This window comes from Cnephaeus nilssonii (genome assembly GCF_951640355.1).
Source record: "Cnephaeus nilssonii genome assembly, chromosome: 5".
Taxonomy (NCBI): Eukaryota; Metazoa; Chordata; class Mammalia; order Chiroptera; family Vespertilionidae; genus Cnephaeus; species Cnephaeus nilssonii.
In genome coordinates this window covers 1,988,655-2,016,613 of record NC_137076.1, presented here as the reverse complement: position 1 = coordinate 2,016,613, position 27,959 = coordinate 1,988,655, and the positions used below count along the sequence as shown (strand labels likewise).

The 27,959-nt window shown below is 49.1% G+C and overlaps 1 protein-coding gene across 2 annotated transcripts; it reads right to left on the bottom strand.

The window, feature by feature from the left end:
- Positions 1–10,229: 10,229 nt before the first annotated feature.
- LARP7 (La ribonucleoprotein 7, transcriptional regulator) lies at positions 10,230–27,916 on the bottom strand. 2 transcript variants are annotated; one of them, XM_079771451.1, is made up of 13 exons: positions 27,757–27,916; positions 22,410–22,640; positions 21,825–21,925; positions 21,668–21,751; positions 21,414–21,578; positions 21,232–21,325; positions 20,803–21,153; positions 20,581–20,725; positions 18,949–19,100; positions 18,007–18,125; positions 15,091–15,250; positions 14,792–14,883; positions 10,230–10,874 (listed from the first exon to the last, which is right to left on the bottom strand). In XM_079771451.1, the coding sequence occupies exons 2-13, from the start codon at positions 22,609–22,611 to the stop codon at positions 10,794–10,796; spliced, it is 1,746 nt and encodes a 581-aa protein (XP_079627577.1). In that variant the 5' UTR covers positions 22,612–22,640; positions 27,757–27,916; the 3' UTR covers positions 10,230–10,793. The 2 variants fall into 2 exon arrangements, with proteins under 2 accessions (XP_079627577.1, XP_079627576.1); XM_079771450.1 differs by having other exon boundaries at positions 10,231–10,874; positions 20,803–21,156.
- Positions 27,917–27,959: the final 43 nt, after the last annotated feature.

The window sequence follows — 27,959 nt, the reverse complement described above, 5'->3', positions numbered from 1 at the left end:
ATCACTGATCGGCTGCCTCCTGCATGCCCCACACTGGGGATTGAGCCTGCAACCCGGGTGTGTGCCCTTGACCGGGAATAGACCCCTGACCTCCTGGTTCAAGGTCGACGCTCAACCTCTGAGCCAGGCTGGCCGGGCTGAACTTGGTCTCCTCCCTCCATCCCTTCCCTGCGCACCCCCCAGGCTGACAGAGATGGGAGGCAGCCTTCCGTCTCGTGGATGTCTCAGCACATTTCTCAGGAACGTGTTTTCTGATTATACAACTAATATGCATTTAATTTCTTTGGAGAGAATGAAGAAAATATGATGAATACTTAATGTCCCCACCGAGACATTAAAGCCTGGAAACGCTGAACACGTGTGCACAGCTTGCCCGCCGCCCCTCAGTGTACACCGGTCCAGGCGCAGGGCCAGCGGCCTCGTCCCTCACACGCCCCGCAGCAGGCGGCTGGCAGGTCTCACCTGGGCCTCGCACGGACCGGCTGCTTCATTCTGTGAACATACCAACTTCCACGGCCACGCCCACACACCTGGTTGTTTTCTTTGGAAGAAAAAAATTCTAGAAATGGAGCATCTAGGCCAAAGAATACATTTCTCTTGAATAATTTCTCTTCAAAGCTCTTCGAGAAATTAAGCATTTCTCTTGACAACTGAGTGATGTGCCTGCCGACCGGCAGCTTCTTCTTGCCAGACCCCGTCAGTGCTGGGTTGTAAGTTCTTTCAATCGCCAATTTCCAAAGCGAAAGAAAAGCAGACGGTTCGTTATTGCTTCAGTGTGTGTGTCCTTGAATACTTAGACATTCACATGCTGAGTCACACCTACATCTTGGTTATCTCCTCTAATGTTTGTGCTCGAGCCCTAACCTGGGGGCCTGGGGGGGCCCGGGCGATTCCCAGCGAAGCTGACTGCGCCCGGAAAGACGGGAGTCCCTGGCGGAGATCTGTGCAGGCGATGGGGCAGGAGGTCGGACTTTCCTTAGCGCCTCCGGCCCGGGACCTGGACTCCATACCAAGGACGGCTCGATCCCCAGTGGGGGCATGCAGGAGGCAGGCGATCCATGACTCTCTCTCATCATTGATGTTTCTATCTCTCTCTCCCTCTCCCTTCCTCTCTGAAGTCAATAAAAAATCTATATATTTAAAACAAACAAATAAAGTAGATGAGACATTTTCTCAGACCCCAAAGATTCCTGGGCTGATGTGTCCCACCCAGCTCAGCGGTCTCAGCGGAACCCGCCCTGCAGATGCAGGTCCTGCCCGGCTGAGCCAGGTCCGCAGATGCGGGTCCTGCCCGGCTGCCCAAGAGAATGACTCCTCTCCACCTTCGGCGCCCAGAGCCTGGTCACTTCCAGGGGGCTGCTTCTCCTCTCCCTCAGAATCAAAATAAATTTCTCAGGGTGACGCCCAGGCCCTGCCCTTGGACCTTCAGTGGCACCCGTGGCTCCTGTCCTGCCTCTCTCCCCCATGTTCGCTGCACCCCAGCAGTGCGGCATGCTTGCACCTCAACATCCGAGGAAACCCCACCCCGGGGCCTTTGCACCTGCTGTTCCTGGGCTTGACGGCAGCACGGCTCCCTACTCAGGCCCTTCAGCTCATGTGCCATCTTCTCAGTGAGCCCAACCCCAAGTGCCCGATTTAAAATATGTGCAGCCGCCCTAACTGGTTTGCTCAGTGGATAGAGCGTTGGCCTGCGGACTCAAGGGTCCCAGGTTTGATTCTGGTCAAGGACATGTACCTTGGTTGCAGGCACATCCCAGTAGGGAGTGTGCAGGAGGCAGCTGGTTGATGTTTCTCTCTCATCGATGTTTCTAACTCTCTATCCCTCTCCTTTCCTCTCTGTAAAAAATCAATAAAAATATATTTAAATAAATAAATAAATAAAATATGTGCAGCCTCCCGGCTAGCATGAATCAGTGGGTGAGCATCGACCTATGAACCAGGAGGTCACGGTTCGATTCCTGGTCAGGGCACATGCCTGGGTTGCAGGCTCGATCCCCAGTGTGGGGCCTGCAGGAGGCAGCCGATCCATGATTCTCTCTCATCATTGATGTTTCTCTCTCCCTCTCCCTTCCTCTCTGAAGTCAATAAAAATATATTAAATAAAGTAAAACATAAAATATGTGCACACACCCTACTCCCTCCAGCTCCTTCTCCCTTCTGGGCTTTATTTTTCTCCAGACTGTATCCCGACCCAACATGGTACATGTGTTCACACACCTACACGGAACATGTGCTCACACGCCTCCCTCACTAGGAGAGTGAGAGCTCAGCAAGGGCAGGCGCTTGCCATGGTCACCGACACGCAGCCCCGAGCTGCGCCGGGAGTGCCTGCCACACGCATCCTCCCCGTCACCATTGGTGATGGAGGGTCCAGGCAAGCATTTTTTAAATATATTTCTACTGATTTCAGAGAGGACGGGAGAGGGAGAGAGAGAGGCATCCATGATGAGAGAGAATCATGGATCGGCTGCCTCCTGCACGCCCCGCACTGGGGATGGAGCCCGCAATCTGGGCCTGTGCCCTGACCGGGAATCGAACCGTGACCAGCTGGTTCATAGGTCGACGCCCAACCCCTGAGCATGCGGCCGGGCGGGAAGTGTTTTAAGAAAAGCACATCCACTGCGGGGCATCTGGACAGAGCCTGGACTCGGAAAGGCCAGCCTGGTGGTGGGGGGTGGGGGGGGCGCGGGCGCCGTCTGCACGTCCAGCACAGCTCCTTCGCCCACATGGTCCAGGGCACGGCCTCCGGGCCACCAGGGGACTAACCGATCCGTTTCCACGCCGCACCGCCCCCTTCTGTGGCCTCTGTGCACTCCTGTCACCATGTCCGTCCTCTTCCTCACGGGGCAGCAGGGAGGGAGGAAGCCTCGCAGGCAGAGGGAGTGGCCGACTAAACATAGCGCCCGCTCCGGGGTCAGACTGGGCGGCGCCAGGCAGACCCACCCGCGGGCCGGCGGGCGGCCGGCAACCTTGACGGAGGAGAGGTTACAAGACTCAGAGCGGCAGCTCTCCGCCTGCCTTAGGAGGACGAGAATGGAAAGGACCTGGACCCTGCTTTCCAGTGCAGCCTGGTCACAGGCAGGGCCGACGCGACCGTGATGGTGACCTCGACGGTGACCGCGCCGTCCGGGCCGCGTGCCCCCAGCTGCTGCGGGGACACGTGTCGGTGCTGACGTGCTGTCCTCACAGGACACGGCGCCCACCAGGCCCTCAGCCTGGCCGGGCAGCTCCCCTCCCGACAGCCTCCTGGTTTCATCCCGAGAAAATGCACCGCCCGCCGGCGCGGCTCAGTGGTTGGCGTTGACCTATGAACCATGAGCTCCGGGTTCGATTCCCGCTCAGGACACACCCCGAGGCAGTGACGGGCTGAGAACAGTAAGGATGGCGGACGCCCAGTGAGCACGGATTTAGGGGTGACACCCACGGTTGGTGCTGCTGCCGTCGAAGCCGCGTAAAGCAAGAGCAACTGTGAGGGGAGCGTGACAGCCACGCCGCTCCGTCTTCTCCCGTCTGCCCCTCAGTGGCTTCCCCCGGGCCTGTCCCGGCCTCACACGTAAACAATCGCACCTCTGTGCGGGAAAGAGCCTGTGGCTGAGCAGCCCCTCTCCAGCCAGCTAGTTCCGGTTTCCTGGGCTCTGCGGGCACCAGCTGTGGCCCCTCCTCGCTGAGCCCTCACCCCCACCAGCCCCACCTTCTCCCTCTGTCACTGGAGCAGCCCTTAGAAATCTGGGCGTTTTTTGTTGTTATTGTTGTTTTTAAAATTTTTTTAAATTGATTTTAGAGAGGAAGTGAGAGAATCATCAATGATCGGCTGCCTCCTGCACTCCCACACTGAGGATTGAGCTTGAAACCCAGGCCTGTGACCTGACCGGGAATCGAAACGTGACCTCCTGGTTCCTAGGTCGATGCTCAACCGCTGAGCCACACCAGCCAGTCTGACCAAAAACATTTAGCTACCAAGAGCAGGACATGGATTGGAGTCCAGAGTCATAAACTTCATGTAGTGTTCCCTGATTAGGCTACCAAGCTCACTGTCTAGGGGAGAAATATCCAGAAGACCCCAGGTCTACAGTCAACATGCTGGCATGTGACTGCACAGGGGAGGCCGCACCGATTGGATGAGTGGGGAAGATGTCTGAATTCGCTGGCATCTGACTCAGGAAGCGGAGAGTCAGTCTATTCGGGCGTGTGCTCTTCGGCAGCACTTCAAGATCAGTGACAGTGCGAGAGGCTGTCACTAGGGAAGTATGCTTTGAAATCAATATCATATGGTATGTAAATGGATATTTATTTCTTTTTATTGTTGACATTACAGATGCCCCCCAACTTCCCCCTTTACCCACCTCTCCCCAGCCGCCGCTGCACCCCCTCCCTCTCTGGCCACTGTCTGTGTCCATGGATTCGGCGTATGTGTTCTTGGGCTAATCCCTCCACCTTCTTTCATCCAGTCCCCCCACCCCCTCCCCTTTGACTCTGTCAGTCTGTCCCATGGACCCATGCCTCTAGTTCTATTTTGTTCCTCAGTTTATTTTGTTCATTAGATTCCACATCTGAGTGAGATCATGTGGCATTTGTCTTTCTTTCTCTGACTGGCTTATTTCACTTATAGCATAATAATCTCTAAATGAATGTTTTTTAAGTAATCAAAACTAGTTTATTCCTGAGGTAATTAAAATAGGCTTACTCTATAATCCCCTGTAAGGGTGCACAATGGGATTTTTTGTATGTATACACTGAAATGAACACATCCATCATCTCACATATGTACCAATTTTTTATTTTTTCGGTGTGTAGTGAGAACACTACAGATTCACTCATAGTCTATGTCCAGTAAACATATTAAAAACAAAACAAAACACACACACATGGATATTCACTATGTTATACAAACTTTAGTGCAATAGCCAAAGTTAAGCCCCACCCCCAGGCGCTCTCCCTGTGAGGAGGACAAGGCGAGGAGGGCAGGCGCCGGCAGAGCCAGGCCCAGTGCGTCTGCGTGGAGAGAAGAATGCAATAGAGACGATGGCCATGGGTGAGATGGTGAATCCAGTTCCTCGCTGACATTATGGAGGCAGCTCTTCTTTAAGAGTCTTCTAGGAGAACCTGGTGACAGATGAAACCGAGTAATGCCAGCACATCCACCGAACTGTGTCCCCAGGAGCAGAGAGCAGGCCCGAGGCCCAGGGGACTGCGGTGGGTGCGGTGTGGAGCGCGCAGGCGCAAGGCCAGCCCACGCCGAGAGGGGCAGGCCCCAGCAGACCCCTGAACACCGCAGGAGCTGGGCCGCAGGCCAGGACGTTTCAGAGCTAAGAACACTGAGCTCCTGCCCAGCCGGCGTGGCTCCGGGGTTGAGTGTTGGCCTAGGAACCAGGAGGTCACGTTGGTTCCCGGTCAGGACACACGCCTGGTTGTGGGATTGATCCCCAGAGGGGGATGTGCAGGAGGCAGCCGATCCCCGATTCTCTCTCACCACTGATGTTTCTCTCTCTCTCCCGTCCCCTCCCTGAAATCTATCAGAACATCATAAACAACAACAAAAACGAAACCAAACCAAGTGCCTTGGGAGCGAGCCGCTCCTTCCTCCGGCTTCTCTTAGCAGGTGGGCGGAGAGCCGGCCGGGTGACCACAGCTCCTGATAGAGGTCAGCCTGCGGGAGCAGCGGCGCCCGCCGAGGGCCTGGGTCCCCCCCCCCCCCCCCCCCCCCCCCCGGCCAGCCCACGCACCTCTGCCTTCGGCGCCGGTCTAGGCAGCCGTGGTCCTGAAAGCAAGGGAGGCTCTTGCCGAGCCTGGCGCCAACTAGAGCGACGTTCCCGGGACCAAAGCCACAACACAGCCCAGACGGCTCTCAGAACCACTGCGCGGCCTCACTCGTGTGCGCGGGCCTTCCCGGGTCCTGCCAGGACACTCCCAGGAGTTTATCCTGAGCACACAAATATTTACAATGATCGCAAACAGGAAATTTAGTGCTGAGCAATGGACCGACTGATAAGGCAGCAGGTAACACGAAGGCTGTGAAAAGCAACGGTGCTGTTTGGGGGAGACCACTGGCGAGAGAGTGCATACAGCACACACGTCCTCGGCGGGAAGTCGGGCACTACCTCTCGTGCATAGTAAGCACCTGACTGGAAGACAGTAATTACTGACAGGAAAATCTTTATAGCACACTGTTCAGTGAATAGAGAAAGTTATGAAATAGTGGAATGCATAGAAAATTGCTGACTTCCTTTTCTTTCTTGTCCTTATGAATTTTCTAATTTTTTCCTTAAAAACCTGTTATTTATGTAAAGAAATATAACAATGGGAACAATTTTTAAATTGAAATTTTAGTCGTTTTTCAGTACTTGAGATAATTTAAACATATTTCTTCATTCCTTTATTTACTTTCTTCATTACTTTTTATCAGACTTTTCGGCTTTTTGAACAAGTCTAGAGACGGGCAGACAGAGCTGGTTTCCTCAGTAACAGCAGCGGAAGCTCCCAAACATGCCCTCCGCTCTGCTCTGCCATTCCTCCCGCGGAGCCGCGGGGTTTCCTGGCTAAGAGGTGTGCATACCAACTAGCGGCCCGTTCCGTTCTAGGAGCTTAACATGACGACTGTGAAAACAACCGGATTCAAAGCTTAAACCCACAATTTTATTCTATTTTTAAAAAATATGTTTTTATTGATTTCAGAGAGGAAGGGAGAGGGAGAGAGAGATAGAAACATCAAGGATGAGAGAGAATCATTGAGCAGCTGCCTCCTGCACGCCCCCCACTGGGGATCGAGTCCGAAACCCAGGCATGTGCCCTCGCCAGAATTGAACCCAGGACCCTTCAGCCCACAGGCTGACGCTCTATGCACTGAGCCAAACCAACAACTCTAACAGCTTAAACCAACAAGTTTAAGTGGGTCACCGGTTCCTCCTGGAATGCTTAGAACTGTTCAAAACTGAAATGGAAGCGCCAGGGCCAACATCTTGTTGCACATGTCAGCCAGGGGCTCCCAGGAGGCGTAAGAGTGCATTTGAAGGATTCTTCAACTTCCTGTTCACATTTTTAAAATTAAATAGAGATGCATGTTCAGGAAAACATGGAAGCAGGACAGAAAGACATGCAAGTGTCCACCTTTACTCCGGTTCTTCACCAACCGTGTCCTTGTGAGCAACTTCCTATGTGTTATTCTAACACGTATTCAATGTTATTGCGGCGCAGACAGGACACATGCTCTTATCTACTTATTCATTTTTAATTATTTTTTAAAATATATTTTTATTGATTTCAGAGAGGAAGGGAGGAACGAGAAATAGAAACATCAATGATGAGTTATGACAGAGAATATCATTGATGAGCTGCCTTCTGCATGCCCCACACTGGGGATTGAGCCTGCAACGCGGGCATGTGCCATGACCTGGGAATTGAACCGGGACCTTCTGGCTCAAAGGTCAATGCTCAACCCGCAATCTTGGTGTATCGGGATAACGCTCTAGCCAGCTGAGCCACCTGCCAGGGCAGTCATGTGCTGCTTGACAGGGGTGCTGGTACCCACATGTGCTGCTTTTGTGAAATCTTCACTGAAACTCTGAAGTCCAGTTCTCAGTGCACATGTACTTCAGGAAGACACTGAACGGTAGCTGTTAGCACAGCTCCTGTTTGAGGATTTAAACCCTGACGCTTTATGCAGCTCAGTGATGAGCTAGGCTGTTTGGTTTAGCTGTGCATTTGCAATTAAAGGAACAAGTAGATGACTGACACACTTCTCCAGACTTCCTTTGGGGAACCCCACGCCCTGTTTTGGGGGTCTGATCGTGGTACCTATTTAATGTCACAGGACATTCCCTTAGAGCTCCATCCCCAAACTAGCCATTGACAAGCTTACACCCCACCCCCATCCCACAGCGCACCTGAAGATCAGCCCTCCTCCCCTCTCCACACTGTTCTGCACCGACGTCTCCGTCTCCGAGGGCATCAGCCTTCCAACCAGGCCTCACCCTCCTCTCCTCCCCTTTCGAGACTCACTTCTCCTGAAGGTTTCTCACCTTCTCTCAGACACCTTCTTCCTTCTCCTTAAACAGATGCCGCATCGGTGTTGGTTTGATTAAACGTGCTTCCTTATCTCCCTTTAAAATATTTTTGGAGATCTAGCCGGTGTGGCTCAGTGGATAGAGCATTGGCCTGCGAACTGAAAGGTCCCAGATTCGATTCCAGTCAAGGGCACATGCCCGGGTTGTGGGCTCAATCCCCAGTGGGGGACTTGCAGGAGGCAGCTGATCCATGATGCTCTCTCATCATTGATGTTTTTCTCTCTCTCTCCCTCTCCCTTCCTCTCTGAAATCAATAGACATATATTAAAAAATATTTTGTTGTTGTTTTTATTTCAGATAGGAAGGAGAGGGAGAGAGAGGGAAACATCAGTGATGAGAGAATCCTTGATCGCTGCCTCCTGCACACCCCACGCTGGGGATGGAGTCTGCCACCCGGGCCTGTGCCCTGACCGGGATAGAACCCTGACCTCCTGGTTCACAGGTTGATGCTCAACCACTGAGCCACGCCAGCAGGGCCTATCTCCCTTTAAAACGCTCATGAGCCTGACATTTGAAATATTCCATCTCTGATCCTGATGCACCTGCTCCACCCCTTATCTTTCCTGCTCCATTTCCACCAGCCTCCCAGCCGCAGAGCTTCTTCGCTGGGTCACACACACACACACACACACGCACACACGCACACACACACGCCAAGCGCACACTTCCTTTAGTGCTTCACACGTGCTGTTCCCTTGCAGTTCGGGGGTCAGTGCTCAGCTGACAACGGGGTCGCCTTCCGAGGAAGCGCCTCTCCACCTGGAGTCCCGGTGCGTGTGCAGAGCTCCCCTCCGGCACCCCTGACCCGGTACACCCACAGGCCTGTCCCCGAGCCCCTCCTGGGCTGGAGCTCGCGTGGCTGCCCCTGCGCCCCCAGATCCTCAGGCCGTGAGCCGCCTGGGATTCTCACAGCACTTCCTTCCGCCGCGCAGACTCCTCCCCTCACCAGCGTGCCTGTGTGTGTGTCTGGTTGCAGGAGGGCTAACTGAAGTTTCCCTCAATTGAGTGAATTAAAGAAATGAAAGCATGAGCGAGGGGGCTCCTCGCCCTCCACTCGTTAGCTTGTCCCTGGGACTTACCTAACAACTGTACTTTTCACTCCTCCGTTTACTGCCTCTGCCCGGGCCACAGCCCCAGGAGAGGGACCGGAGCCCGGGCCACGGAGACTTGTCTTGCCGTGAAAACGGCGGGGAGCGTTCAGAAATCTTACCTGATAAGCTCTCCAGTTTCTGTAGACTCTCCTAAGGGCCACTGAACTCCTGAAACATTCATTTACTAGATTATTCTGGGCCAACAGGCGCATATTTCGCCATAGTCTTCATAGTGTTTAGTAACTGAAAGACGAGACAGAGGCCGAAAACCAGGACTACAGGCCTTATCAGGGGGGAAGGACCTGCCGGGCTGCCTCGCAAGGGGAGAGAGTAGCAACCGTGCAGGGGTGAAGGCGCCTTTTGAGGGGAGGAACGGGAAGGGATGGGGCTTAGGGCACTCGGCACGCGCTGATCGGTGGCTTCATATAAGGCACATGATTAGGCACTTAGGAGTCGGGGGGGCTTAGGGTATTTGGCAGGTGCCGATTGGTGGTTCAGTGTACAGTCCATATAAGGTGCCTGGTTAGGTGCTCAGGAACGTCCAGGCCGCAGGTGCAGGTTACGTCATACTCCGCCCACCAGTTGGGGGAAGGGAGTCTGGATCAGTAACTACTTTCAGGTCTCTCTGCCTCCAGCAGAATGTCTGCTGGGTTTCCTTCATGGAGAGGCGAGTGGGTGAGTTGCCAGGACACCTCTGTGGTAGTAACGCTAATGTCGCCCCAACAAGAGGTGGCCCATGTCCTCAGAGCTCTGACCACAGGCTCCTGTGATGTGTGAAGAGGCAGCCGGATGGGGGGCCATCGCTGGACGGAGCCGAAGGGACGGGGATAGCAGCCCGAGGAGCGAGATCGGGCAGCGCAGGGCACGCCGACACCTGGTGGGAGACTGGGAGACAGGAGCGGCCGCCGGCAAAGGCCTGGGAGTCCCTCAGGGAGGCCTCACGCGGATCCCTCCATTTCCTCCCCCGTGTGTTCATAACCCTTTGAACGCCATCGGCGTGTATAGACGCAATTAAATTCAAAATATCTTGGCGTGTGGGGATGGTTTCCGTTTTGGACACGTGGCAGGCAACTGGTTAATTAATAGCGTTTGAGCATTTTATTTTTGTCTTCATTTATGGAATACAAACTCAGTACTTTTAAAATTTAACATTTTAATTTGAAACAGTTCATGTGGCCTGCTCAGCGGGAACACGGAGGGGCAGAGAACAGTGCACAGAACAAAAAGATCACACATCTGTCTGCACAAACCAGCCCGACATGACGCCCAGGACACTGGAAGTGGAAAAGCTACAAAATGTTAAGAACAGTGAGAGCCTACACATTTTTTCTAAACCACATCTTAATGTAGTACTGATTTTTTCCGCACGTTGTTCTAGTAATATAAAAAAAAATTAATGATAATGTTCAAAGCACTTACTAAATCAATGAGACTGATTTATGTAAGCATTTCAACAAATGTTTAATGAAAAAATGCTAGTATACAATGTACTTGTCTCTAGAAAAAAACCTTATTAACAAGTTATTTTAGGTAAATGTGGTTTAAAAAAAAACATTCATTAGGCATTACTAGCATAATAAAAATGGATTTCTTCAACAGCTCCAGCATCCAGTGAAATCTTAAGAGGTGAACCAAAATTTTTTCAATTATATTGAGAAAATCTAATATGTTTACTTGCTTGTTGAGTCTTTTCGAGTCTAATCTTTTCAGCTTTGGTGATTAACTATGGAGAAAGAAATCAGAAATTAGAATGTATTGGATACCTAAAAACAAACAAAATATAATTATGTCTAAAAAAATGTCACAACTATCATCAGCTTGAATAAAATACTTCCAAAAGGGGGAGAGGAAGACAAATGAGATAACTAGGCTTGGGCCAAATCCATCACAGAAAGAACTACCAGGTATGGTCTATAGGTACTCAACTTTCAATTGTCCAAAAGCCTCCCACTTCAGTTCCAGATTAAGAACCATTTTTCAATTAAAAGGAGCCACACTCCATGTACGCCACTTTGGTTACCTGCGGGTCAGGACCACCCTACTGGCTGCTTCCTCCCCCCGGTGCCAGTCCTGGCCACTAAGTCACTCCTTACAGGCTCTGTGGTCAGTCACGGCACCGTGCTCGAGAATCATGTGCTACTGGAACGAGACGGCGTACTTCCGGCAGAGTGCTCACACAAAGGTTTGCTTACAAATTTGAAACTAAAATCTCAAACACAGCCCTGGCTGGGAGGCTCAGCTGGTTGGAGTGTCACCCCATACACCCAAAGGTTGCAGGTTCAATTCCCAGTCAGGCTGCAAGTTCGATCCTTGGTCACTGCTGGGCAACCAATCGAAGTTTCTCTCTCACACTGTTGTCTCTCTTTCTCCCTTCCGTTCTCTTGAAAAAAAAAAAAAAATCAACAAAAACATCCTCGGATGAGGAAATAAATAAATGTATGTATATATGTATGTATGTCACAAGTATGGTCTGCTACTGAAAGTACTTATTACTCCAGAATACAAACACGTCAATATTTTCAAAGAAGGCATGAAGTTATGTGGCATGAAGATCATTTAAAATACCTAAATATTCCAAAAGCTTTCTTTTTTAATCCTCACCAGAGGATTTTTCCATTGACTTTTAAAAAATTTAATATATTTTTATTGCTTTCAGAGAGGAAGGGAGAGGGAGAGAGAGAGAGAAACATCAAGGATGAGAGAGAATCGTGGATCGGCTGCCTCCTGCAAGTCCCCCAATGGGGATCGAGCCCACAACCCAGGCATGTGCCCTTGACCAGAATCGAACCTGGGACCTTTCAGTTCACAGGCTGACCTCCCCACTGAGCCAAACCGGCTAGGGCAGCCATTGACTTTTTTTAGAGAGAGCGGAAGAGAGGGAGGCGGAGGGGGAGAGAGAAGCATCCCTGCGAAGACACATCAACTGCCTGCCCCCCAGGTGCCCGACTAGGGCATGGATCGAGCCTGGAACACAGTGCACGCCCTGGACCAGGAATCGAACCCTTGACCCTTTGGTGTGCGGTCCGACGCTCTAACCACTCAGCAATACTGGACAGGGCCCAAAAGCTTTCTTGATAAAAACATTTAAAATATTTAGCTTTGGAAGAAATAAAAACCTTATTCTCATAAAAACACAGATTCTAACGAGTAATCAACCACCAACATAGTTTCTTTGAAGTGTCTGGTGACATGTGGCCACTGGCAGGAAGTCGCTTTTAGGTTACCCAGAAAGCCTGTTCCTCCTGAGGCGAGGCAAGATGTAAACACTGTCCCTCCCAGGCGTTCTGCTCCAATTTATGAACTATGCTCTCACCTGCTGGATGTCTATCAGTTGTGTGTAAGGAAAAAACCCATTTTGATAAAAAGCAACACAAAATTAAAAGAGGGAGGGTGAGTGGGTGGGAGGAAATCAACCAAAGACCTCTTACGTGTATGTCCATAACCCACGGACATGGACAATTAGGTGGTGAGGCCTGGAGTGGGGGTGGGGGCAGGTTGGAGAGGGTTAATGGGGGGAAAAAGGGGACAAAGGTAATACTTTCAACAATAAAGATTAAAAAACACTAAAACAGCCTCTAAAAGCTAAAGGGAAAGGAGAGAAGCCTCATTTTGTATCAGGTGCCCCAAGTGATGGCCCCATGCATGCCTGGCAGGAATGGGAGGCCGTGCGGGCAGCTCTCTCCGGCCTCTCACTGCCCTGTGAGCTCTTCATTGCATTTCTCCGCTCCAGACTCTGATTCGTAGGAACCCATGTGTAGCAGTAACATTTCCTTTGCCTCTTCCTTTCCTCTTTGCCTATGCCGACCAGGACTGAGGACACCGTCCCCACTGCCTGCACCACGATGGGAAAACGAAGACCAGGGTTCCCAGTAGCGCTTTTCTCTCCCTTGCAGACCCTGGGCTGTCAGTAGGTCTCTGTCTCACTGTCTGGCAAACCTTCTCGGAACCCTCAGCTCCCCTGACCGAGAGGCCTGCTCCAGCTCCCCAGCGGCACTGCCCCCGACCCCCGGGCCTCCTGGGAACCCGGCTCCCTTTGCCGAGGCCGCAGAGACGCCCGGGGCCAGGCCCCTGGGTGTGAAGCCACCCGGGCCCTTGTCTACTCCGCACAGCACTGTCGCCACCCACTACGCGCCTCTCGGGGTGTGTCCTCAAGAGTGGCTAACACCAACGGGCACTGGAAAATATTAACGAAATGAACGACCAAAAAAGGTGGCTGGCAAACTAATCATGGTCTAGCCACTCCTCTGAACAGCGACTGCATGTGGCTCCTGTTTCGCTGAGGACAGAGCCCACTGGCTGCTTCCCAGACAGGAGCCGGATGTGGCCCGAGGTGAGCAGGTAAGGGGGTTGGAAAAGAGCTGCGCTCCGGCCAGCCCTCGCTGGGCTCCAAGCCCATTCACAAAACGCCCGAGTCGATCTTTTTCCTCGCCTCAAACTTAGGAAAATGGGGTCTTTCTGGAACCCCTCCCCCCCCACTAATTCCTAGTTCTACAAACATAAAATTTAAATAAAATGACACACCAACTGGAAGATAAATATTATTTAACAAAGTGGTTTCATTTCAGGGCCGAGTTCAGGATTAGTGACTTTAACATTTAAATAGCCTCAAGCAGGCTTTCCAATTAACACCTCCCAGAGCTGAGCGCCCCCAGGAAGGAAGAGCAGCTTTTGCCTTCAGAGACAGAATCACAAAGACCGGGGGACACCTCCCCCCAAATCATCTACATTCCAATGAATGCGGGCGATGCTAGGCTGAGGAAAAACACTCCGAGTTTTAAGTTAAGGAAAAAAGAATTCTGTAAATACGAATCCAAGCCATCACACCTGGAATACAGAAAGCATGACTTTTCAAGCGCTGACCAATGACCAAAGAATGTACATCTCTGTAGGTTTTTCTGATTTTTACAATATACGTTCAAACATTTTGATAATAGTAATTTAGTTATTATGTGCCCTGTTCTTTTCTAAGCACTTTAAGATGCACTAACCTTTACATGTATAATAATTTGTTTTAAAATAATAAGCTTGACATCTCACTAGAAACAATGATTTAATAAGTTACTCAGTGTCATTTAAAATAGAATTATTGAATAAGAAGCTTGCTTTAAATTATTTAATGTATTTAAAGTTGTTTATATCACTTGACTATCCAGAGAAAAGTAACACAGCTTATCACATTTAGGGAGCGACACGTATAAAGGCTCTCACTCTTATCTCTGGAGGCGCCTGTCCTTACAGACCACACTCCACAGACACTGTTTTTTACCTTAAGAGAATGTTTCAAGAATCACTTACCACCCAGCTGAAAACCCAGCAGCCAGAAAGCAGGACTGCTTTAAGTCAGCACACAAGTTAAAAAAAGAAAAAGGCCAAAGGGAAAACTCCAAATTAAAACCATGCACCCTCGTGGGGAAAATAATGCTAATTTTGTGTATCTCAAAAGCTAGAGAATAAGTGTTCCCTCTCAACCTAAAGCTCAGTGCACGCCACGTAAACCCGCCACCTCCTGCAAAACCAGCACTGTTTTACACCTGCACATGACTTTCAGAAGTGAGTCAGCCTTCGCAAAAGCTTAGGCTGCCCTCCAGCCCCCCAAGACCACGCAAAGAATAACGAAACTAAATAAAATCAACCGGCTACCTTCTCAGTGCCTCTTTTCTTCTCGCGAGGCTGGTTCAGTTTGGCCTGCCTGTCGACCAGAATCTTCTGCCAGTACCTCTGTTCATGGTCACCTGGAAAACACAGAACATGGAGCTCTGCACACAAGGGCACATAGGAAACACACTCGGCACCACGCTCTCCATCGAACTGAAGTTTAATGCTTTGAACTTGATGCATGCAAGAGCACAAAAAAGACTAGTTTCATTAGCCAAACTCAGACAGCATCACACAGTCACCCCCAATCGGCTTGTTGAAAAGGAAGGTCCATGAAGTTTTACCAGAGAGAATCTCGAGTTTCCAGCAGTGCTTCTTTTGAATTTCCGCACATGCGTGCATGACGGCTTGAGCATCCTCAGGAGACTTAAACCTCGCATGGCACTCGGTATCTCCTTCCAGCAAATCCACATACACAACTTCTGAGACGGCGGCCAGCGTGTCCTGCCGCACAGTAGAGACGGAATATGAATAAAAGGTCTCACACCGCGGCTAACATGCTCCCATGGCTATGTCAGAATGTGTTATGCCATCTGAAGCTTAAATGAGAACTACCCTACATTAAACATTTCTTCTGAAATATATACAAATGCTCTTAAAAACCTGAGAACCCCTCAACATCGCCTCTAATCATATCTTCCCTTACTGCACCACATCCTTCACATCTCCCCGGAGGGGGGAGACCTGTCTGGGGAGCACAGACGTGCAGCAGAGCGCACCACACCCTCCCGCCATCAACAAGAGGGGCGTCCTGTCTGGGAGCAGTCAGAATAAGGGCTGGGATTAAAAACAAAATAGAAAGAGCCTCCATGGACGGGGAAGAGGTGTGTTACCCCTCACCTGTACACTTCTGACTTCTGACTTAAAATATCTATGAAAACATCCAACTTCTTATAACAACTCACGCAGAAAAAGTTTCAGTGGACCTACACAAAGTCTAGGTTCCTGAGTGGGTCTTTGAAAATACAGCTCAAAAGCTCTTCCTCTTTGATGAAATACCTAAACAACCTCTGCTAAACAAGTCGTGTCACCCAAATCCAGAAGTTTCCCCACCTCGCCTGCTGGGAGGGCAAATTAACAAGATTCCTGCATTCACAGCAGGCTCCTCAGCAAACACAGGCGATTATGCAGGAATGTTATACCAGGTCTTAATTTATCAGTCTCCATTCATGAAGCTAAACAAATAACTAAGGATTCCCAGCCCAAAACAGGGCCTTATCCACCTCGTCCCCTTCAGTTTTGACCCAAAAATTCAAGCCACAAGTAATTTAGGTTACTTTTAGATGTTGGATTTTTAAAGTCTGATTTACACAGAACTGAGAAACACCTGAAAATCATAGAATAAGAGAAAAGTGTATTAGTTAATAATGAAGCTTACATATATAAAAACCTGTGAGTCTGTAGAAACAGGAACTAAGTCTTAACTCATCCCATCCCTATCATCCTGCCTATCACACAAGAGGTACCTAATGTTTGCTAACTCAATAAAAAAAAAAGAGAACCAATATACTTGTCATTCTCCCCATTTCTTTAGTTAACAGTACTAAATTTAGAGACTAAGCAAGAAAAACAATCAGTTTCAAGTTGAAGAAGTTTGACTCTTCAATGGTAGCATAGCCACGTGATTGATTTATGTGACTGGTTTATAGGAGTACCTTTCAAAAGACATTTACTAAACAGCCATCATAATGTCAGGGTGACCTCAGAACGACAATTAGCCTGGCAATCGTACTGGGCAAGGCACAAACCGCCACCACCATCCTCCTCGTTCAGGTTTGTTCAGCAAACTGTAAGTAACTAGGAACTTGATTAATAGTTATTTTATGATTTCAATGATCATAAATGAAGAACTTGCAATAGATATAAATTTATGCTATGCATTCCAAATAACAAACCAAATAATTTTTCTATTAAATCTTAATAGAAAAACCAACCAACTCAACCAGCTACACCAATCACAGCGGCATGTCCAAGCTCAGTGTTATCCCTGCGTGTGAAGTTCTCCCGGCCACAGTGCTCTGCAAGCCGGAGTGTCCGCGGGGGACTGCCGCGCCCTCATCCACAGCCTGGGGGAACCTCACCTAGGTGTCAGTGAGCTGCGGAATCTCAGGGGAGCGTTTACACCTGATCCCAGTGAGCACCCTCAAAGGTCATGCAGGTAAAATGTGCCTGGTATGAGGAAAGCCAGTGTCAGATGTAAATGCGTTTGCTGTGTTACAGAGGCTTTCTGTCGTCTGAAAAGACCGTGTCTCCCTAACTGGGTGGCAGGCCAAGGGTAAATAACATATGGGCCTGCCTCCCAAAGAACATATGAACAGAGAGAAATACTGCAGTACTGGTGTACAAAAGGCTGTCAGGTAAATCATAGAGAGTGAAAAAAGGAGAGACTGTCAAACAGTATTTGCAATGTAAATTATGTAGAACTCTGGGTATATCTGCACATGCATGCAAAACCTCTGTAGTTTTTCAAAATACTTTCCACTTTTCTGTAATTGTTTCAAATTTCTTAAACAATCGGCATGGATTGAAAATATTAAAAAAAAGTTAAACATAAAATTAAGAAAAGGCTTTTTTTCAAAACACACATTTCTTTCAGAAAAAAAATGTTCTATTTCAATTCATTAACAGACAAAAATAAACTAAATTCATGCAAAAAAATATATAGATATTATCTCTTTTATTCCAAAACAATTTTGACTTCAGGCAAAAGAAAACTGAGGGGTCTGTTGAAAGCTGAGCGCCAATGGAAACAAATCACCAATTCTCCAGTTTGTTCCCAACCCTGACAGCAGAGGCCTAGGATCTTAAAGTGATTTCAGAGCCTCTACTGCCGAGGGCTCTTCAGCGCACGTGGCACTCCTCCTCAAACCCCTCCTCTGAGAACAAAAGCCCGGGGGCGCCCGGGGAGCGCTCTGCCGTCCCCGCCTCCGTTAGGGAGGACCAGAGTGGCTGCCTCAGCCCACGGCCGCCGGCCAGAGGCGCCGTGGACAGACAGACGCTGCCCGCCTCCCGCAGGAGGATGTGCACACAGCACTGGCACCCCCGAAGAATTCACATTTCAGTCGCTCTGGAATCAAACCTGCAAGGACTTGACCAGAGGAACAGGCTCTAATGGGACTGGCTGTGTTTTCCAAACGCCACCCACTGTCACGGGGAGTCCTGAGGAGGAGAGTACCAGCAGCCGGGACCCTCAGGCTCACCCTGACGAGCTTCCTGCCGGGCAGAGGCTCCGGGCTGACGATCTTCACAATCACGCCCGCCGTGAACTGCGGCCCCGCCGCCTGGGCCTTCTCCGGGGGACGGCCCTCCTCACTGCTCGCTGCTCATCGGGCAGAAAAGGACCAGAAAGAACTATCACACTGAGTCGTTTAACACTTGGGCCTCTTTACACCGACATCACTGTTTCTTAGGCTACTTAAAAAGTAATTTCCTTAATTTAAAACTTAATTGTAACCTAATTTATGTAATTAAGGAAGTTATACATTGTAGATCATTGGGGCTCAGAATAGGCCTCCCTGACAAAAATCACACTGCTGATTGCAGATTACCATGAAATAAAATACACAACTGCAATTACTGTAAATGCAAACTGTTACTTTTATAACACTGTAACATCTTCCCCCCAAAATGCCCATTTTCCCTGAACCAAAAAACAAAAAGTACCTAATAAAAGTAGATAGATAAACAGGCATGGAATACTATAGAATATTCTATATAATAATTCAGATGTGAAAATTAATTTTCATTATAGGAATTTTAACATATACCTAATATAAATTTCCTAAGAATCTTATTTTGTGTTATTTCTGCTTGTGGTTAATACTATGAAATAAATTTACAAGTGTGAAATTACAATCTTTGTAATTAAATTACAAACTTAATTCATGAAGTAGATACTCATTACTAAATCTAACAATGAGAACTAGAGAAAATTTAAATAACTGATTAGAAAACATACTGTTTAAATGAGCCCTTCAAATGTTCTTATATCAAGAATAAGTCTCACTTCTGAATAACTTGCCAAATGAGTAATTTCTGTAATGATTATTGTATAATTAAGTTTCTAAAAATTAAAGTTAAGCCTATAACTCCGAAATAGTATTTTAGTGTATAATGTAATGTTACAAAAACTATCATTTTACTTTTTTCATTTTTCAGTCCAGACTTATTAGTTACTCCATGGTCTATTTCCATTTCTGACTCCGATTTTATTTGGGATATTGTTTTTTTTAAAGAAGCCATACTGGCTTTTTGCAGGGCTAAATACTCTTTTTTCAAGTCCATCCATTCACTCCTGTAATAAAAGAAAAGTACATGAGAAATAACAGATGGTTAGGGATGTCCCCTCACAATGATTCCGAGTTCACATCACCCAGCAAGCAGGCAAAGGCAGGGCCCAGGCCAGCACCCAGATGAACCGGCTTCAATCTGCCAGGTCAGTTCCTGAGTATACTTCAATGATGTGAACTTTTGGAAATGAAGATTCTGAATTAATTAACTGATAACTTTTACTAAAACAGTTGTCTCTGGGGGAAAAGGATAGACTGAAATTTAAAGATGACTTGCATTACTTGTTAAACTGCTCCCAATTTCAGAGATAACATTCCTTAGTATTTACTAGAATGGAAAGGAATTTCTAAGAGGGAAAAAGCACCCCCTGGAAGCAACCTATTTACATGCATTTAACATGTGGATGCTTCCTCAAACAGCTTGAGCGCCTCCAGAGAGGAACACAATGGCCCTCTGGGCTCCTGGAAGCGCTCATTGTTAGCCCTAATCTACGCCATCAAACACGCAGATAGCAGAGTTTAAGGAGGAGGAGATCTGCTGGTGATGGGTTTAGCTGTTAACATTGGCATCTGTATACTTCAAAAAAAAAAAAAAAAAATCCCGACCCACCCAGGATCCTACCTTCCCAAGCTGAGTCATTAGAATAACAAAAGGCCCTTAATGATTCCCTAAGATAAAGGCAGAAGGAATGCAGAGCCAAGGACCCTATAAATACAGGAGCTCCAAGTCCTCTTAGCCTTCCCAGGAGGACAGGACTTTGGGGACAGCTTTCTTCTGAAAGGTATGCCGCGTGCTTTGTCCCCCTCGGCTCCCACCTAGCGTCCGCGGGCTCCCTTCCACTTTAACATGGAAATGCTCTCTGTGGCCTACGTAGTAAGTGCTTCCATGTTTTAGTACAAGTGAGTCCAATGACCCCTCCGCTGCCACACAGGAACCTGGTCTGTCTCCAGAGGCCACGGGGACTCCTCTGCTTTAACCTGGAGGCACCTGCTGTGTAAAGTAAAAGTAAGTGCTTCCATGTTTCAGTGGAGGTGTCTCCAAACCCACACCGTTTGGGGCCCGGATCTGTGTTCTAGACCCGCTTTACAGGTTAAAGCCAGGTCCGGTTGGCCAGGTTCTCCAGGACTGGGCTCCCCACCACTTAAACGTGGATGTACTTGCTTTGGAATCAAACAAGTAAGTGCTTCCATGTTTCAGTGATGGTAAGTCTTGCTGTGCATTTTCCCAAGCCCACAAGCCTGACCTGCCGCCTGGTGTATCTGAGCGGAACCCTTACATCTCTTAAGCACACCCACCACTTTAACATGGAGGCATTTGCTGGACAGACGGAAATAAGTGCTTCCATGTTTTAGTGTGGTTGTTGCTTTGTACCCGTCAGTCCTGCTGTGCGCAGACCCGGGCGCAGGCCGTGACTGTTGCTAACATGCAACTCTGTACACAAGCTGGAATTGCACTTTAGCAATGGTGCCGGCCCCGCCACTCACTTGGACAGCACGCGCAGGGGGATGACCTCCTCCCCCATCTTGTGCCTCTCCTTGTGCTTCTTCTTGTGCTTCCGCTTGGCTTTCAGGAGCGACCCGTCCTTTATGTCTCCCGCTTCCTTTTCCTCTTCCGTGGAGACTTCTACCTCTTTAAGAAGAACACAGAAATCGGGTGTCAATCGACCGTATTTGTGGAGCCCTAACCGTAAGCAAAGCCCGAAATACCTTTGTTTTCTTTGGACGCTTGGGAGGCCTTTTCCAGGTCGTCTTTCCGGGCCGTTTTCCTGACTTTGGACCTGGGAGCCGGGCACCCTGCGTCCTCGGAGCTGCTCCGCTTCCTCTTCTCTGCTCGCACCGGAGGTAAACCGGCCGCTTCAGCTCTGACCCGCTTTTTTTTTTTCTTTGAGGGTGGCTTTTGGGGTTCAGCGCCCTCCCCTTCGGAGCCGTCCGATGTGGCCCTGGGCTCCTTCACCTCACCGGCGCTGCTCTCCTTGCCCGTGTCCACGGGTGCCTCTTTGGCCTGGCCGCTGTCTTCCTTCTTCGCCCGGCCTTTCTTCTTCTTCCTCTTTTTCTTTTCTTCTGTAACAATGCTACCATCAGCTTCCACCTGACGGCATGCACACCCACTTACAGTGTGTTTACGCAAACACTCACCCGCTACTCCCAGGGCAGGAATGGGCTTGTTTTTCACTGTTTTAGGAAATATCCCAGGTTTCCTTGGTGCTTCCTCTGGTGGGTTGTTAAGAAACTGAAATGAAACCAGCCACAATTTTGTCTAATTAAAACGCGTGATCATTTTCTTTTGCTAACTGTTTCCTTACAGGTTCTGGACCGACCTCAATAGCTTTGGCTGCCTGTTCTTTTGTCTCAAATTCCACAAAGGCAAATCCCTTCGGGTCTCCCGTAGACTTGTAGTGCGGGATGCTCACGTAAACGACATTGCCACATTTGCCAAACACTCTCTCAATCCAGCTGTGATTCACATTTTTGGGAAGTAACTCCTACAATAAATTAGTTACATTGTTAATAATGCTTCTCTCTTCTTACTCACGGTCACCACGTGTTTACTTGTATTCCAGAACAGGCTTACCACGTACACGGTCCGCTCATCCTCATCCTTGGGTCTCTCCCCCAGAGGCTGCTTCCTCCTGATCCTGGTGCCTTCCAAGTCCAGCTGCAAAGCACACCGTTAGTGGGCTGGAAGTCTGTGTGACTGCGGGAACTTACGGGGTAGAAAACAACCTTACCTCTACAACAGCTGAACTCTTCAGTGCTCTGGCTATTAACTTTTTGTCCGTGGTCAATTTTTTCATTTTGTTAAAAGACACCAGAAGTGATATATCAACATCTAATAAAAATGTAAAAGTGAGCATAAATGAAATTTCAAACTGCTCCTGTTACAGTCATGGTTGAAAATCCCTGTCCCATTTGAATTCTTACATGCCTCCTTTAAAACTAATAAAAGTTTATGATTTTGTAATATGTAAAATGCCTCAAGTGCCTGTCCATCTCAGCACTGAAATCCACTTGGTGGGTGAATTAATTGGTTTTTTAGAATGACTTCTTAAGAGTCCTTATAGGAGCACAATTCCACAAAGTCACTGTCCATGTCACTTTTTAATCAAGTCTAGTGTGCACACTGTCCAAAATATATATATATGCATAGTATATACACCATACATAAAACATTAATACTGAAGAATAGTGTAAGTAAAACAGTACACAAGTACACACCAGTAATACAAACATACTATTTCAGAGGTAAACAAGTTAGTACTATCAAAGGCAGTGCAGCTGAAAATTGGTCCCATTATAAACGGAAGCAAACTTACATCCATCTCTAGATTTTTCTATCTGCTCTCGAAGAAATCTGTCCTTGTGAAGATTTGCATCTCCAAACCAGAAGTCTACTTGCTTGGTGATATCTGCAAGCACCTGTTTCACTCGAGACCGCTTCTTTTTCTCTACCTCTTTTTTGTTTTCAGTACTTTCCTCTCCCATTGCCTTCTCTTGCTTTCCTCTTTCAGTTTCCATTCTTGTGAATTAAAGGTAAATATGTAAGTCTGGTAATAGAAAAAGTTAATCAGTTGAATAAACTTTCATTGGCTGGCAGTTCATTTAAAAATTTTTAGCTTTAGAATATCTTGCTTCACATAGCTTTACTTTTTAGGCCTTTTAAACTGCAGGACTAGATTATTCTATATAAAATCTTTATCACTTAGCTATACTTTAAGTCACTAAGTGAGAGTGTAAGATTAAGGAACTCAGACATTTCATCTCAATAGACCTCAAAAATTTACATTTTTAGATACAACCTCCAATGCAATAGTTGATTCCTGATTTTGAATTTTTAAAATATTTATTTCTCTTCACTATCAGCAGAACTTAACAGGTAAGCTGTAGAATCAGCCCTTTTCAGGTGACCATCCCATCCCAGTATTTACTTCTTGGGCACCAATTCCCAACCCCCTCCTTTCAAGTTATGCGGACCGCCTCCTTTGCCCCGGGGGCTCCAGCCTCCGTCCTTGGCAGCTCGGGCTCTGAAACACTCTCCTAGGCAACATGGCTTGCTCCCTCACTTGCCGAAGTCTTGTTCAAACGCCTCTTCAGTGAGGTCTCCTTCCACAACTATATTTAAAACCGCAAATTTCTGGACAGTTTGTCTCCCCACCCTTACTGCCCATTGCACCCAGTTTACTTGTTTGTTCTGTACCCTCCCTAGAGTGTGGGATGGAGGAAATCAGTGCTTTTTGTATTAGTTACTGATGCATCCCTCTCCAGTCCCTGGCACATAAGAGTCACTCAAACGTTCATTGACTGAATTTTGTCTTCTTAATGAAGTCACTACAGGTACTTGCACACAAATGATCACACGAGCAAAGGCTTACCATTGGGTCTGGGATGAGGCCGGCCTGCCTGAGAATAACCAGTCTCACATAAGATGCTTTTCTTGGAAACGGAGAGTTAAGACACACGTCTCTTTAGCCCCTCTCAGCTGGCATGCAGGCCTTGGGCCTACATGACCAGAATGACATAATAGACTGGAGGGTCAAGGGGGGGCTAAAGCTTTCACGTACCAGAGTCACCTCAACACTTTGGCCTTTATCTGTGGAAGTCACAGGTCTGTGGCAGGTGAGGGCCAGTGGATGTGGGTGCAGTGCTGGACTGGGGAAGTGCTGGGCGGGCGGGCCTCCCTGAGGCAGGAAAACGCTGCCCCTGCTCTATGTGCGGCCTCTGTGCCCTCCTGTAAAGCTCAGTAAACGAGGCACCAGATGGAAGCCCATTTGCGCCTCCGTCTCAGCAAGGACCTGTCCCTGAGGGCAGCAGATGCAGTGACAGCGGGCAGAGCCCCCTTCATTCTCCAAGGTCAACAAGAGAGAACTCGCACTCTTACAACAGGCTTCCTGGAGCAGTCAGCCAAGTGTGGACTTTAACGCAGACATGTAAGTATTAATTTACATGATGCCAGCATCACACAAAGATGGAGCTCCAGGTCAGAACTGGTCATCGGAAACAATCAGGTGTCCTCGTGCTGCAGCCTCGCCCCTCCCCTGGTGTCGCCCCTGGGACCTCCCCTGGCCAATCAGGTGACACTGGGACACATCAGATCCGCGTCTGACCCTCAGCAGCTGGAGGTGAGGATTCTGAGACCACTTTCCTCATGCAGCTTGAGGAGGGTCCCCCTTCAGTTTCCTTTTCTGGCCCCTCCCCCTGCCCCCCTTGGCTCAGTTGGGCACCCTTCTGACTCACACGAATCCTTTCCGAGGGTCCCCGCTTTAAGCTGCTTGACTGTATGCTGACAGTTTACAATCTAAATTCTCCAGCCCTTACTTCTCCCCTGAGCCCCCCATTCTAATATTCCACTGTCTGTGCAATGTCTCTACTTGTTTATCCGAACTACATCTCAAGTTTACAATGGGAAAAATTAAATTCAAGTTTTAACAAACTTATGTTTTGTCTACTGTCCCATACCTCAGAAACCCAAGTAAGAACGGCAAGAGGGCAAAGCCCTGGAATTGTCCTAATCCTTCTCCTCCCAGCAAAGACCACTCCTCAGCATCAGGACCCCAGGGCCAAGCTAGCAGGTGCCCTGCCTGAACTACATGGGGCGCCCAAAGGCCCGCTTCTGCCTCCTCCAGTGGCGCCCACCCCCCGGACAACAGCAGAGAAGCACCTGTATGGAAAGCAGGGCCTGTCCACCTCCGGCACAAAACCCTCCAGACTTCAGATCACACCCAGAATAAAACCCACCGCCCTCACGGTGGCCTCCAAGGCCCTAGGCCATCCCCTGGGGGTGTCTCTCTAACTTCATCTCTCACAACTGCTTCCAGCAGGCTCATGGCAACCAGGACATGGGGCTGAATGGCGAAGGCCATTCCCACCTCAAGGCCTGCACATCCACAGGTATTACTTCCCGGTTCATTCAGGTCCCTGCAAAGGTCACCTGCTCAGAGGCTTTCTCTTCAACCAAATCTAATATATTCCCTCCCTTCTAACCTTAACCCTAACACAACCCCTGTCTCCACTTTCAATCCTGTCTCCTCTTAGCACCACCTGGAATTTACAATCCTGTCTGTCTCCCACAGACTGAAAACACTGTCAGGGCAGGGACTTGAGCTTGGCCACAACCTATGCATCTGTTGAGTAATTAAATACTATATTTTAAAGGATTTTACAAACTGTCAAGTGTTCAGCATAACAAATTCTTTTTGTAGGGGTGGGGGCAGAATTATAAGTAAAATTCAAACGAAGTCTGTGCTTATCACTACAGCAGGATCCAGGGCTAACTTCCCTTTCTGAACAAACTGTAAATTACAAAGGGCAGGTCACCAGCTCTCCAGTTCCTCTGCTGTCAAAGCCGCCATCGGAGGAAGAAGCAACAGATCTGCACAAGCACAGAAAGTCACAATCCTCCCAGAAACCAGACGTTCCCACCGTCCTCGTATCTCAGCCCAGAGACTCTCCTTCATTCCTTCTCCTAAGGATTCATATTGGGGCTTGGAGAATCAATCAAGTCAGAAACTCTGCCTAGGTACATAATACATGCCTGCAATTGTACTCTGTAGACAAGCAAACATGCCTTCACTTCAGAGGAAGCTATGGATTAAACAGAAGGCAACAACCTGGTACCACTTACCGTCCCTACACATGGGCTGGGAAAGACCAGAAGTCCACAGTCAGACTTGCTTGATCTCACCATCCTGGGATAACAAACCGGTGTGCTGTCACAGCCATCCCATTCCAAATCATTATCTTTCCTACTCAGGCCTGTTCTTCTTACTTAAGGATCCATAGTCTACTCAGTTAATCAGCCAAACTATTTACTAGCTGTGTGGGTTCTGAGCAAGTTACCTCACTCTCTCTCTAGGAGCAATATAAAATGTGGATAAAAACCATACCTATGTAGTAGGGTTTTATGAAGGTTAATCAAAATAGCGTATACATGCCCTAGCCGGTTTGGCTCAGTGTATAGAGCATCGGCCTGGGGAATGAAGGATCCCGGGTTCAATTCTGGTCAAGGGCACATGCCTGGGTTGCGGACTCGATCCCCAGTGGGGGCATGCAGGAGGCACCTGATCAATGATCCTCTCATCACTGATGTTTCTCTCTCCCTCTCTCTTCCTCTCTGAAATCAATAAAAATGTATTAAAAAGTGTACATAAAGCACTTCAAATTGCTGCTACATAGCACACACTCAATAACATGGAACCATTATCGTTTATCGTTTAGCAATCTGTCCCCATGTCCTAGCAATGCGTCCAGGGGAACGGCTCTCATGTGCATCCAGTGTTCTCAGCAACCACGGTCACTGTAACAGGGACCAGTTTATGAACTGTCCTAACGGCGTCCGTTCTTCCCAGGAGCCGTGCAACTAAAACGCACTTCTCAGGTTGACTTGGATGTTAAAACCTTCACTCGAAATTCCTTAGCACCATCTTACAGCAGAATATGTATTTTCCAAACACTGTTAAATGAAGCGGTGACAGCTAACTGGCTTCTACACAGGCTTTAAACAAGGAATAAAACTTGACAGCGCCAATCAGTTCACACAGATTATTTTGACTCCTCACAATCCCACAAGCGGTTTCCTCCAACTTCTTGTTACAGAAGCTTGAGGCTGAGACAGGACATAGCTCAGGGAGTTGGGGAACCCGCCCCACTTCGCCTCCTGCCCCCACGCCTTCGGTCCATGTTCTGGCTGGAATTGGAGGCGTTTAGGAATTCTTGGGAATCCCATGAACTTCTTACACGACACATTTTAATGAAAAGGTAGTCACTAGTCTTGTACACATACAAAATGAACACGTGTCCACGATTTTTAAGTAACTAACCTGGGAACTACTTAAGTGTTAAAACCAGTTCAAAGGAAAATTAAAAAACCAGATGCACGAATATAAGCAGTCTATCTGAAGGCGGAAGTAAGTTCGTTAATTGATGCAAAACTGGTCAGGGCAATAACTGCAGAATGAGCTGCAAGGCCCACTCGCGGCACAAGTCACCCAGCGGCAAAGCGGCCCAAGGAGAACGAGGCACCCAGGCCCGGGAAGAGCACTGAACGAGACAGCCAGCATTTTCTCTCCAGGCCATTCCAAAGGCTCAGTTTTGGCTGGCAAATTGTGCAGTGTTTAGACACCTGCAAGCATTTCCCCGGGGAGGACCATCATGGCCTGGATGGTTTTTAAGGGAGATGGTGCGCTCAAGGGCTGAGAGCCCCGGCCCCGAGCCCGGGAGACCCGCCTCCTCACCCTCGGCTCAACTTCCAAGGCCTGGACCCACCCCCGGGTCTGCGGCTGCCCCGCGGGGCGCCGCCCTCGGACCCGTGTCGGCTCCCCAAGCAGGTGCGCGAGGGCCCCCGGTTCCGCACGCAGCGCTCATGAGGACAAGGGCCCAGGTCCTGGGGAAAAAGGACTGGGTTAGAAGACACGGGTCCTCCCTCCCGTAATCTTAGCGCCCAAAGCTCAGGTCCGAGACGCAACGTAACTTCCGCGTGCCCCACCCTCGCCCCTCCGCACCGAGGCCGCCCTTCCGCGCCGACTCCGCGCGTGCGCACCGACGGGCTCGAGGGGAGGCGGGAAGGGGGCGGGGAGGCGGGAAGGGGGCGGGGCACGAGGGCGACAGCCGGCAGGGCGCACGGACCTCAGCTCCCCTCGGCGGCCCCAGAGTCCCCTCGGAACTTACTCCGTCCAGTCTCCAAAATACAGGCCAGAGCCTGCGTCCTCCAGCCCGTTCCGTCTCCCGAAACTCACAGTGGAGGATGTGAAGCGTCATAGGACGCGCGACACGGGCCTCCAGGCGTCTCCTAGACGCTCCGAGGCGCAGTGCGTCGCTACGTCTCTGGCGTGCGGCTCGCGGGGCGGGGCCTCGGGGCACGCGGCCAATGA